Source organism: Zosterops lateralis (genome assembly GCF_965231275.1).
Source record: "Zosterops lateralis genome assembly, chromosome: 3".
Lineage (NCBI taxonomy): Eukaryota > Metazoa > Chordata > Aves > Passeriformes > Zosteropidae > Zosterops > Zosterops lateralis.
Genome location: NC_139764.1, coordinates 69,239,310 through 69,253,593, shown reverse-complemented (window position 1 = coordinate 69,253,593; position 14,284 = coordinate 69,239,310). Strand labels below are relative to the sequence as shown.

General features: G+C 39.4%; 1 protein-coding gene across 3 annotated transcripts in view; it reads left to right on the top strand.

Annotated features, from left to right (window-relative positions):
- SOBP (sine oculis binding protein homolog) overlaps positions 1-14,284 on the top strand; it is a 112,644-nt gene that overhangs the window by 18,695 nt on the left and 79,665 nt on the right. For all 3 annotated transcript variants that reach the window (XM_083856453.1, XM_083856452.1, XM_083856454.1), the window contains exon 4: positions 4,869-5,020. In XM_083856453.1, coding sequence (XP_083712579.1) covers positions 4,869-5,020 — 152 coding nt within the window. The remainder of the gene's footprint in view (positions 1-4,868; positions 5,021-14,284) is intronic.

Genomic DNA, 14,284 nt, shown 5'->3' with positions numbered 1-14,284 from the left:
CTTGCCTTCCTTCACTTCCCCCCACCTCTTTAAATCATGGCTCCATATAAGATCGATTAGTGTAAACTGCTGCTCACTGGGTTAAAGAGGAACAATTTTCTGCAGCTCCTTCACACGGGTTTGAAAGGAAAAAAAATACCAAACATTCTGCTTAATTAAGACCTAAAGAGGCGGTGCAAACTTTTGATGATTAATTGAAGCATGCTTTAGACTGATGCATATTTAGTTATTATAATGTGATAATTTTATCTTGTTATACAAACTACTCCCTTTGGGAACATGATTTAACACTGCAAACACTCCGTGTTTGTTGCATTGTTCATTATGAAAAATACACAGGACGAAAACCACAAGGAGATATAACTGAACAGTATCTGTGTGGTGGGTGCAGGGAGTACTTCTTCCACCTGTAATGACACAACCCAGAGGCAGAAAAACTCAATATTGTAACTCCCACAATATCTCTCTCTGTGAAGAGTTGAGAACTCAGAAAAGTAGAGACTGGAGATCTAAATCTTGTGCCGTATGTTGAAAGAATTTATCTTTCTATTACCTGGTCTAATTACAGAGGGTAGCAATATGTATGTTCTACTGAATGTCCTCCTGTTATTTTTCAGTTGTGTCAGTCCCATCTCTTCTTTGTCTCACCTGTAAGAGTGCCCATGCTACCTATCATAAGTGTGACAGCTATGAGAACATGCTAAACACTTTGCAAAAGCAGGTTGTTAAGGTCCAGGCCCAGATGGAAGGGGAAAAAAAAACAGTTATTAAGAAGTATTTTCTTTCACTTCAAAATTATCTGTGCCAGGACTTTGAAATTATATTTTTGTACTTCATAAACATGTGTCAGCATAGCTATATGAGTCCTAAAAGTGATGGTGAATGATCTTCATCAGAAGAGCTGCTCCAGTGGGAGCTCACATGATGGATGTAGGCATGGTGTCAGGATGAGCTCATGTTACTTTAAGCAGATATGCTAAGCTACACTACCAGCAAAAGTCTGACTATGAGCAAAGGAGACCACTGCCAATGTAATAAACTGATATAATTATTGTGGAGAAGCTTTCTTAGTGCAGTTCTAATCAGGAAAATATTAGAATAAAGACTGAAGACAGCTAACCAGTCTTAAACTACTGGATTTGAAATTGCCTGCTTCCCAGTGATCTCTTAGCAGCAAGTTCTTCTAGCTGAGCGCTCTAGGAACAGGGATTTGATACATTTTCCTGAAAGCAGGGCAGGAATCTGGTAAAGTGATTTTCAAAGAATTTGGCCTTGAAAAACAAAGGTCTGTGAAAAAGTGAGAGGAATTTTATCTTGAATGGAATGCAAGATACGAATTTCTGGTTTCAGATTATTCCACCTTGTGTTTAGCAGATGACAGCACATAAATCCCAAGACTCTGTCTTTTCTTATTTCACACAGTCTTAATATTTTAGGCTACATTTTTGCTTCTCACTGCTGGTAGAAATACATGAAGTAATACTTTCTGCCAATGTTGCAGTCCTGATTTTTGATCACTAAGCTTAATACACTGTAAAAAAACATGTCTATTAGTTCTTTTCACAAGGTCTGTTTAGATCTCTACCACAACCGGCATGAAGAAGGAAAGCACACAGACAGGTTTGGACCTTCATCATTGTCCCCAGCTGTCATCCACACCCATAGGGCACAGTTCTGTACTCTCCCAGGTACCAAGCATGGCTTCCTTTCCCTGCTATTCTTAGCATCACTTGTAGCTGAAAGAAAGGATTTGATTTTAGATCAAGTTTTTCCTCCTGTTAGGCTGGACCTGTTTGATGGTCCATAGAAATGTGATACTGGATGTTTTCTATTTCAGCTGGTGAACTGCTTTACAAAAAGTTAGAGTTGCATCAAAAATTGATTTGGGCGAATGTACACCTGAGGGAGCAAAGATGACTTGAAAAGTGATGTATTAGTGTTCTGTCCCAGGAAGTGTGTACTCTGAATCCCCTTCTGAAGTACTGCTCTTTCCTGGCTGCTTCACATGCCCATACTCAGTTAATCCTTTTGTAGTGTTCCTGAGTCTATTAGATTGATTAGTTCTATTATTGCTGCTATTCTAGTTCTATTATTGCTGTTACTATGAAATGAAAAGGATTACATTTTTTGATGACTAGGATGAGAAAGGAGTAGAATAGAGAAATAGTTTGAGTTCTTTGTGTGTAGCTAGACTATTTCTTTCCCCTTTGCCCTTCTGTCTTTCAAAATGATGAGCATTTTGACTAATATTAATGATGCCTCCTGGATATCACATATCACTTGCTGGAAGTGCATACAGTGGCTGGAAATATTAGTTTGCAGGCCATTCTCTGCTATTTTTTTTGGCCATCAGATCCATGGACCATAAGTGAAGCCATGCTGCTTCAAAGGATTCTCTGTGAGATGGTGGTGAAGTTCTGCTGGACAGGACATGGCAAGGCAGCAACTTGACACAAAAGGGTCCCTCTCCCTCTCCTCCTCTTCCTTTGCCAGGGTGTATCTTAGAGGGTCTCTGGTAAAAAGAGGTGGCTGAACCTGACTGTCCTGCTGTCCTGCATAACTACCTGGAGAAAAGTGCAGAGAAGTGAATCATGTGGCTTTTCCATGTAAACAGCTGCTGCTGGGAGCCTGTGTAATTAGTAATGAACAATTTTGTGTGTCTTTCTTATCATCTATGGAAGACAGTTTGTGTGAATTAGTGAACAGGTATTGAACGACAGCTGAGGTGTTCCCCCTACCAAATCACGCATGAAAGCCCCTAAGAATCCCAGTGGTGCATCTCCGTGTTTCCCCTTAAAAACTATGCCCCAGACAAGCTAACCTGCTTCAAAAAGAGCTACTTCAGCACCTACTTTGTCAATGAACTCTCTTTCATCTCTGTAATATTCTTTTTTCATTTATAAGAGTTCCTCTCACCAGAAATGAAGGCTATTAGAAAGGTATCACTAGTAGATCTTCTCTTTTCTAGAGATAAAATGCTTCTTATCAGTAGGGGAATATATGTTACTGTTATCTGAAACAAGAGTCTGCCTTCTGGTTCCTTTGATTCAGAGGATCTCCTGTTGTCCTGGTACATTCAAAGGGGCAGGTTCGGTCTGTAAGGAATTGGTTTATTATGGTGCAAAAGTAGCTGGATCAGGGTGCCTTTGCAAAAGATAAGTACTTCAAATGGCTCAGGATAAGAATGGGGGGAAGAGCTCTTGGGCTGTGCTGGAGTAGTTGGCATCCTGGACAAGACCAGTCTGCAGAGAAAGTGGTGATGACCCCATGCAAAACCACCAGAGCAGCACCCTGCATGCCTGTGTGCCTGACTGATGTTACAGCCAGTTCAGGGCAAGCTTTTTGACCCTAGAGATTGCTAGTGATAATTTTGGCCAAATTGTTTTGATTTCCCTTCGTGTTCAGTTCAGGCGCTTATAATACCGGCAAATCCCACTCTAAAGGGTAATTGATACAATACATTAAACACAAATCTGTGCTATAACTTGGCCTTAAATATAGGTTTAAAGGTAGACAGTCTGATTAAAACTAAAAGGTCGTTATTTTACATAATAGAAATTTAGAATTTGTAGCTGTAAATCATAACACAATTTGTGGAAGGAAAAAAGTTATTAAACTGGCAATATTTATTCCAATAAGGTGAGTAAAATGCAGCACGTAGTTCTGAGTTATGATAGTCAGGGAAAGGAGCCAAATCACTCTGCTAAAAATTAGTTTGCCAATAATTTTACAGAACGATGACAGCGTAGCTTCAAAAACAAATCCTTTATAGGGAAATAGGATGGCTGCATGACAGAATCTCTAAGCTATGAATTCTCCACAGCTCATGGACCAGGAACTGCTTTAACAATTAGTCTCCAGGGATATTTTTTCCCAGAAATTAGACAATGGCTGCTGTCTGTAACTGAAAGGTCATTCAGTATCATAAACTGGACATAAGAACTGAAGAATCCTGAGTTTTAAGTCAGAAAAATTCCTGCTAAATTATTGACTTGATCTGTTTAGTAGGCTAACTTCTGTTGTCTCTGAAGCTGAGATGAGAATGATGACCACATAAGGATATTGCTGCATTATATTAGTAAATAAGCTTTAGGGTATTCTTACATGGCAGAAGGCACACATGCCACATTTGTAACACATGTTAGAGAAGAGCTCGAAAGAGGCTTGGGAACTCTGCCTGAGTTAAAATATGACCAATGAGTTATAATGATTGAAAAGTTACCTGGCAGATCTTGCTACAGTGCTGCAACTTCTGCCTTGCACAAGTCTATGTTTCTGTGACTGCTGAATTCACACAAAAGCTCCCTGTTTTGTATGCTAGTTATTTCAAAATAATACAGAAAAGGCATGTTTTATGTTCCTTCTTATTTTTAGTAGAGGGCTTTAGTAGAGGGCTTTTAGTAGAGACCTGCCTTGGTGCAGCACTTTCTGGCTGTTTTATCACCAGCTTGCTGAGCAGAGCATCTCAGGGACTCACTGCTGCAGAATGTAAGTAGCAAGAACAAAGTAGCAGTACCCACTAGACCTTCAGCCTTGGTTACTCATTTAATAAAGAGTTGTGTGCTCTTAAGTGTGCTAAAAAGTTCTTGAGATTTCCAGACATTTTCAGCAGTGCACAATTTTTGATGCTAATCATCTTTTCCAGCCATTTTAGAAGCTTTGCCAGTCTGCTGAGTCTGGCTGGCACAGGTCACTGCCTGCCTGAGGACGAAGCTGGTGATCACAGGCAGGCACAGTTCTGCTCTCTGACAGTGAGGGAGTTAGAAATAAGATGAGTTGGTGCTGCTTGTATCTAAGAGTAAGTGTACAGATGTCTGAGGAAGGTGTTTGCATCTCATGTAAACATTGTTCTTATATTTTTGTTGTAGAAGATGATGTGTCAAATGTACAAATAATGTGTGCCTGGTGCCAGAAAGTTGGAATCAAGCGCTATTCCCTGAGTATGGGAAGTGAAGTGAAATGCTTCTGCAGCGAGAAGTGCTTTGCAGCTTGCCGAAGAGCATATTTCAAGAGAAACAAGGTAAGAGAAATAAGGAAAGATGTAACCCACATAGACATGGCTTTAATCAGGCCCAGCCTGGGTCTCATTCAGCATCTAATAGAAACTCTTTTCTTTTGTTTTCTCTGTTTCACCTAGTCCCACCACTTTCCATCTGTATTGTCTGTTGGACTGTCAGCCCTTTACTAACCTTCTTTCTTTCAGTTTCTCTCAGCTTGATACTTGGGCTTTGTGAGAGTCAGGGAATTTAAATTCTAATAAGCATTAACATAAGACTCTGAATTTGGCCTGAGAGTCTCAGGATACTTCCTACACATACACAACTAAGAGGAAAGAAATAGAGTAGAGAAAGGTTGTGTATGACAGTGCCACCAAGTCCCGTGGCATTGGGATCATGGCCAGTGGGTAAATGCTTTTAGGGCCTAAGTCTCAGTCCCATCACAATACTGGACATCTTTTCACTGCTGCTAGTGACCTCTAGTTTCATTCTTTAAAAGTGTATAATTTTTAATAAAAGTTTATAATTTTTAACTTACCATTGCTACAAAATTCAAACACTATACAGTTTTTGGGTTGGGGTAAGCAATGTTAGAACATCTAGAGTAATGTTAAAGGCCCTCCTACTCAATTTAAATTTAACTCCATCTAAAATTAGAAAGCAATCCTAATATTGAATATCTACAAAAATTGCTGTAATCACTGAAGCACAGTGCCTGAAAATGCCCTCTAGGTTACTTCATCAGCTGTTTTCCTGCAGCAGAATTTGTAAAGAAAAATAGAGAAGGAACACCTCAAATTTTTGGTTGTTAAAAAAGTAACCATGTCTTTCTGATGCTTAATAGTGTGAGCCTTTGGGTAATTTCATTGCATTAGAAATGTCTATCATTCATAAAATTCTTCCCATTTTGGTTTCCTAAATGATGCCATTTACCCTCATGCTTCAGAACATTCCAAGCCTGTCAAGTTCAAACTCACTTCAGATCTCTAAATCTGGTCTTTTACATCTGTCATAATAACAAATGAGTACATATGGTTTCTAGAGTCAAGATGCAATGTTATAGCAAATTAACCTCATTTATAAATTTGGGTCACATCATCCTAGGAAAAAAAAAAGAAAAAAAAGCCTGAAGAATTAGGTTGCAAAAATCAGTAGAGTGGAATTTTAGTGGCAGTCTTGGAGAATCAAGCTCGTAGTGTCTACTGGAGCAGACAGGCAAGTAAGTCACATGAGTATTCTGTGAAGAGTGTTGTTTACATTCTTTTTATCTAGAAAAAAGAGTAGAGGAGGGAAATATGTGTTCCTTAGATGCTCCTCATTTGAGAATAAATTGGCATGGATGTGTGTGCAGGTGCACACGTGAACTTCTATCACACGCAGTTCAGTGTGCCTTACAACGTGCCAGGCACAGTCCAGACACCCTGGGCTGACAGGATACAGATCTCTGTCAGCTGATGCTCCTGTGACTTCCAGTCACAAATTTACATGGATAAGATACTTCCTAGTAATGGAGGCATTGTCAGTGATCCTGGTTAGGTGGTCCTGTGTGTCCAGAACTGATGAGTACCAGACAATTTTGGAAACCTTGGAGAGGCAGATGAAAGAACTTGGTGTATTCTTTCTCACCTATAGCTTAGATCCTGAAATAAGAGATTTAGATCCCTGCTAAATGAAAATAAATGCATGTTACCATAATGCATAGGTGTACTTAAACCTTCTGGTAACCCATTAGTAGTAGAATTCAGTAATAGTTTATGACCATGAATTCAATCAGTGAGGCAGTGTATGAAAAAGTTCCCTTTTACCTGACTTACTATAGATTACCCTTGTGCTTTATTGGAGGCCTCCTTGCCCTTGTATTATGCGAAAGGATGAATTAGAGCTTCACATTCCCCTTGGTTCCTTTTCCTACACCTCTGTTAACTACTTCTAGAAGATGCTGAATATTTCCATCCAGAAAGCTCTCTGTATTCATTATTTGTATGTGTGTGAATACAAACACACACACACACACACACACACACACACAGAGGCACATATATACATCTATAAACACAATAGATGTTCCTAGTATTTTCATATACCAGCATATCCCAGTGAAAAGTCCTATTATTCACTAAAGAGGTTTCAAACTAGCAAAATGTCATGTGGGAGGACTTGGCAAAACATGGTGAGAAAACATTATCATGTTGATTGGCTCTGCTTCAAAGCTAAGCCAGTGAGTTAAATTTTCCTTTTGGACCTGTGGAATCTGGAATTTCACAGGATCTAACTGAGCAGAGGAAATCTGTAGCTGCCCCTTGCATGTATGTTTATGGCATTAGATGATCCGTGGACAGAATATTTAGGAAGTGCTGCTGTTAAATTAAGACAAGCATAGTGGAACTCAGCAGACCCTCACGCTTCTGGTTTTGCACTTCACCTGTTAATAACAGAGTGGAGTCTTGAGGAATAAGATCAAAAGAACCAGGATGCAATAGTTTCAGATTTAACTGCTGACCTTTGCTCTGTTACTGCTATTCCAACAGCATACCTGTCTTCTCTATGACTCTAATGCTTATTTATGTATTTTAAGGAATTATGCCACTCTACACTTTCTCATTTTTCAAACAGAGGAGCAAAACAGTCACGTTTCACCTGCCTTATGCATGTTTTAAACAGTGGATCTCTGCCACAATATAGTGTTGTATTACATTAAATATGTACAGCTGCTGCATTTCTGGGAGTGGATAGGACTTTGTGGTCACTTTATTTAAAGCTTGAGTTTCCTAATGGATCACGTTAAGCAGTCTTCCCTCCCTCCCCTAGATAAGAAGTGCTGTAATAAGTGCTTGCCTCAGATGATAGGACTGTTTAAGCAGTAAAGAATTAGTCATCACTAATGCCTCAAAACAGCACTAAGTAATGCTGTGAATTATCCATTCCTGAATGACAATTGCTGTGTTCAGAATCCTCATTAAAAAATCTTTTCCCATACACAGGGCAAGTGCACACTACAGTGCTGTATGCCACTGATTCCCAACTGTGAGAAGGCTTGACATGAGCCCACACTGAAGTGCCCTGAAAGTGCTCCACAAAGCCCAGGTCAGCTGGGCACTGGCTGCTCCCAACTTCTAACTCCTTCCCAGGCCTTCCCTGCATTAGGTTTAGCAAGAGTAGCAACACACTGCAATAAGCTGGTACCTTCCTGGCCTTGGGAGCTTTGAACCCAGGGATTTAAGTCAGAGGTGCCCGTCAGGCTTTCCTGCCTTTTGTCCAGCTGGAGTCGTGTCTATTTTTTGCTCCAGAAGCTGGGTGCCTGTATCCTCTGCATCCATGCATAGCCAGGGTTGTCAGGGAGCTCCATGCCTGGAATGGGAAGTTTGTAAGGAAAAAGACTAGCGGAACCTTAAGTTGCTTTTCTTATAAGAAATGCAAATTTTACTCCAGGTATTTTGAAGTCATGACCATTTAAAATTATGTCAGCCAGCAGCCATGCCTTGCAAGAATAGAAATATATATGTTTTGAAATTATAAAGGCTCTCCCAACAGAATAAATTTGTCTGAATTATCAAAGATAAATGATATATGTTTTGAAATTATAAAGGCTCTCCCAACAGAATAAATTTGTCTGAATTATCAAAGATAAATGAACAAAAATTTGAGGCTTTTACCCCATTAAGCAAAACCCAAAGTATTTAGACAAGATCCAATTTAGAAAGAAACTTAAAAATACCGCCACTGCCACCCCCAAACAAAAATAACCTAGATCTGCATTTCTGCTCCTGTTTTGTCCAGTTTGCCCAGTCAAATACACGTAATGAATACTGTATAATGAGAACCTGTTGTGTATAATAATACCGATTAAAAGGAACCATTGCCAGAAAAGTGAGAATTTGGGACTAATGTTAGTAACCAATGATAAAAGATTTGGATGCTACCTTCTTAGATTTAATTTTATAGTCCAACTAATACAAAGTTAAGTACCAAAGAGTCACATAAGGGCAAAAAGCACTAGACCACCAAGTTTCAGAATATGAAATTTAAAGGGAACAGTTGGACTCATAATTGGATCCAGTGAGTCTGAAGCTTGAAAAGATTAATTTTGAAATTAAGTTGTTTGACTCAATGGGTCAGAAAACAAATTTATTATGAGCAAATAGCCAAATGCAGAACTAGGACTGACTTCACAGAGGTTATAAACTCTGTTCACAGATATATTAAAAAATAATTTACTTGATTTGACTAAGACTTTGGAGACATAGTGACTGCAAGGTTCTTAGGCAGTATTTTATACTTGACCTTGTCCCTGCTTTGCACTGCCTCCCAATTAGGAAGAAAGATAGATGTTTTTGTTTACAGTGCAGTCCAATTTCATTCATACTAATAAACAAAAAGGCATAAATCAAAAAGTAAAGGCAAGCCACTCTTTAGCACCCTAAAGATGTAAACAAGGATGACCCTTTTCTCCCTGTAAAATACAGTGATGGGGAAATACTGTGTATTAGTAGTGCAGACAGGGAGTGTGGTTTAGGGTCATTTATCTCATCTTTGTGGCAAAAATGAATGTGAACTATCAAATAGAGCTGTAAGAAGTCATACACATTAATTTAGTTCTGAGTTCTGTTGCATTAGACAACTCCTCACATTTTCAAGCTATATTTAAAGATGATAAAGACCATGCAACATCATATAGCTCTAGCACTTTTGCTTGCATCATTTTTTTTGTTAATTAATATCTATCACTAAGTGGTAATATGGGCATTTATATACAAACATGTATTATAAACTGGGAGTAAACAGCAGCTATCATTCCTCAGAATTATTACTGAGGATTGTCAGAGAAAGTTCTCTTGATTTCAAGCCTAATTGTGCAGCCTAACAGTGCATGAGAGATATTTAACAATCTCACTGTTAAGTCAATGAGTAATGGCAAAAAAAAAGCCACTTTCATCTCTTTCTTACGCATCTACAAAATTTAATTTGTAAAGCGATCATTATTCATTGAAATTTGGAAAATTGCTTAAAGCAACTTGATGCAAATAATGCCCTGACAAAAAAACCCCCAACTTAGCTGTTCCTTTACACTGCCTTTCCATAGTTGAAACACATGGGGCTCTGAATAGAAAATCTATTTCTCCTAGAGATTTAACTTGCATTAATCAGGTGTTCAGAAAGGTCAGTGCAGAGCAGGTGTCCCACCATCTTTGCATGCAATTGTCCCTATTTGGTTCTGTGGAGCTGTATAGAAAAGCAGGATTTAATAAATGGTTCACAGAGTTGCTTCTGCTGCTGTGGGTTTGCGTAGAACGTGCGTGCGTGTATTTGTGTGTGCACATCTGCGTGTGTGCGTGCGTGCATTTGCCACAGCAGCCAATTAAAAAGGTTTCTTGCAAATGTTTGAAGGTAGAGGAGAAAAAGACAACAAACATCTCCATAGCTGTGATTGCTTTGTTGAGCTATAAATGAGCGCTGATGAGTGAATGCAGATGAGACGCTGAGTCTGCAGGGGAAATAGCTCAAGTGTAGGGCACAATTGCAAACTTCTTTGAGGAACTGGATGGAGAAGGAGAGATAAGGAAAATAACCTCATCCAGAAGACGTTTATAAAGTTTGTGGAGGGTTGAAGGCTGCAGATAGTGACCAAGAATCTGGAACAGAGACCAAAATATTAAAAAATTCCTGAACTGTGAAATAAATGGGTGGCATTGGACATAAAGAAGATCAGCATCATTGTCTTGCTGTCATCAGCTGGCCTTGTTATTTACAGGATGCTAAACCCAGAGATCTCATAGAACTGTATCCCTAAACCAGAGCTAGGATTTTTCGTGATTAGGAGAGGCAAATGAAATTCCAAATTAACCGAAGCCATCAGTCAGAATATCTCACTGCTCACCCACAGCAAAGCAAAATGTATTGCCATTGCTAACAATGAAATGGGCAGCAGCACCTGACTGATGCCACCAGTGACTTAATGAAGGGATCTGGCAAACCCAGCATGCTTGTCGGTTTGCAAACTCGATGGACATTTTAATGTCCATCTGCTGCCATTTAATACTATAAATTTGAATCAAATTCCCATTGTCTGAATTACTAGCAGGTATCCAATCCAATTAAAAGGCGTGTAACCACCGTGTCGCATTACATCAGTCGTGTTGCATTCTGGCTGCTTTGGTTATATCAAGATGAATATGCTAATTACAGCTGCCTCCTGGGGAGGGCAAACATTTGACTCAAACAAAGCTACCAGTTTATGCGAGGTGTCCTCTCATCAGTTTTGGACAGCTTCAACGATTGCACTTTCCCTTTTTCCCAGAAGCTGGTTTTGTTTACATACAGATGGTGCAACAAAAACCACTAATTGTGTTAGGACTTGACTGGAAATGCTTTTAAGTTTTTTGCATACTGGGTGGATGCAGTTTAGAGCAATGATTTGGATTTAAATAGATGTTCTGACACTTGGTATTGGAGAAGTGAAAGAAGTTGCTACCTGCAGAGTGACTGAGGGAGAAATATGGCCAGCAGCCATTTTTCTGGAGGTTACTAAAGAGTTTTACTGAGGTCTTAAATCACTTAGGATGATTTTTTGAAGGGGAGAGGAGGACACTAGACTAGGCAATAAACAGACGCCTTGCTCCTTTAAAAAGTTTGGCAAGATAGACTTCATGGTCTGCATCCACGACATTTTTACATCACCAAGGGATTTTTGATTAATGAGTTTCAATGAATAACAATGATGAATTCAGAAAATGAGCAGATATAATACACACCGATGCTTACTTCACCTCTGAACCCCTATGGTTCCAACCTATGTGAGCTAGCCAATTGCTCAAAAAAAATTTGCTGTCCTTTGTTTCATGTCTCAGCTCAGGTTGCCTTAGATTCACCTTGGCTTTGTATGAAATTAGGCACCTTCCAATTTCGTTTTTACATGCTCAACACAGAATGAGCAAAAGCTTAGGGTAGATCTGCAAAGTGAATCTAATTTGCACAGACTGTATTTGGTGTCATTCTTCCCTTTCCTAATGAACACATCAATCATTAATACTAATATGAGCTGGGCAAATAAAGAAATGCATATTAAATGTTTGTTCAAAAATATCATGACATTTGAATAAATTATTGCCTTAATGGCATCTGTTCATTTATCAGTCAGCTCATTAACTTAGGGAAATATTGAAAAGGAAGTTGAGTATTTTTTTTCACTCTATATATTTTTATTTGAAAACAAAAATTAAGCAAATATGGTTTTCAAAAATGTGTTTGGATTAGGAACAATGTTGTGAGCAACACCATTTGTACACACTTCTGAAAGGGTGTGTGGAATACAGAAATTGGAATTAATGGCATAGTTTAATGGGGCAAAATTCCACCCAGGCAGGGTAGCAGAGCAGGCAGAAGTAAAAAACCTGAGGGGCCCAGCTGAAGGTAGAAGGTGATTTCGAATCCTAAAGTGTCTCAGGAGATGACATTGCTGTCACATTTTGCAAGTGGCAAAGTAATTTGTGCAGGTGAGGCGGCAGTTCAGTGGTGTTGCGACATTTCGTGTCAGCTGACAGTCTGTATTCAATCACTCTGTTACACTCCCAATGTGGTGGCTTTCCTCCCCATCAGCCATAGAAATCTTGCAGTAAATTCAAGGATGAAACTGAGTCAGACCAAGGGAGTAAATCACATTGTCTATCTTTTTGGCCCCTTCTATCCAGGAAAGTTTCGTCCCTTTTAGGTTTGCTTGCAAATGTCTGCTGGTTTATGGGAAGACTGAAGAAACCCTTACACCCATTAACCTTGAGTCTGGCCTTGTGAGTTTAAATGAGGCTAGGAGAGGCCAAATGGATATAACTTATAATCTGCTGGATGAACAGGAAAATGTACTACTGGGGATTGTTAGTTGAAGTCAGTTTCTTGCCATATATCAAGCTGTGCTCGCTGTGCAAGCGTTAAACTTGATGGAAGAATGAGGTGGGTTTTATAGAGCAAAAGTCTGAAAATGTAAAATGTTTTTCCAATAGAAAATAGTTTCTCCAATAATATTTGATCACTTGGTGACCAGATAAATTCAGTGACTGGCTGTGCTCTGTCAAAACCCCAAGCATTTTCAACTCACTGATTTGAATTTAAGTTGAAAGTAAACATATGTTGTGAGCTGTCAGACTTGATGCGATTTTGTATCTAAAATAAATGTACTCATGTGTTTAGTAATATTTAGAAACAGCAATTTGATGGGTTTGGAGGTGGGGGAGCATGTGTCTTCAGGTGGTTTTAGTTTATTTACTCTCCAGCCTAAGAAGCAGGAGGTCAGACCCTGCCTCTGTCACACAGAGGGGCTGCCAGAGATGCTCAGGCAGGAGCCAGTCCTTTGGTTGGCTCACACAGGATGAGAGGGAGACGTGGCTCTGTTGCTGTCCTTTTATTTCAGAAGCAGAGGAGAGCATCTCTCCAGCCCTTCTCTGGGCTCTCTGAGGGAAGGGGTCTTTAGTGGGGCATGGTAGCCTAGTGCAGCTTTACTGGGGAGTGTGAGAAAGCACCAAGGACTCAGCTTCTCCATTAGACTGGCTGAGTGCAGTAATTTTCCTCTTACCCCATAGAGGGATGCAGCACTGCAGTGTCCTGTATGCCTGTGGTCCTTCTTTCCCTTGAGATTCTGAGTCTCAAATGGAAAAGGAAACCTGTTGAGTTAGAAATCAAACAACAACTCAGTCTCAATAACTCTTATTATTTTTAATTTAGCCCCCAGGCTTTTACAGTTATGGTGCACAGTGCTACTAAAAATTAGGTGGAAGAGAGCTCCTAGAACTAAATATAAGTCTTAAAAGATTAATCTAGAGATTAAACCAGAGTAACAACATTTAAATATTTATGGAGAGAATGGTTTGAATTACTTCATTGTGTAGTATTAAAATAATGGTCGACTTTGGCTATTGTTGGATGGTTCAGTCTCACGCCTCCTTTTGCAGAAGCAATTTATCAGTATCACTCCCTTGATAAGGCAACTCCCTGAATTTTGACTAATGTACAAGCATTAAAAGAACTATAGTCAGGAGTAGCTGTACTCTTATATTCAGTGTGTGAAGGTGGTAACTTCATCCTAAAGGAGAAGGACCAGGAGCTGTGAAAGAGGAGGTTCTAAAATACCAAGAAAAAGGGTTAAACAAGCGAAAGTTTAAAAAGGGGGAAAAAAGAAGCATTGATTCTCTCTGGAGGCTATTTAAGAACACCATATTAGATGCACAGATGGTATGTATACCTCTGAGCAAGGAAAAGTAGAAAGGGGAGAGTAAATCTGGCATAGTTAAGTGAAGAAGTGC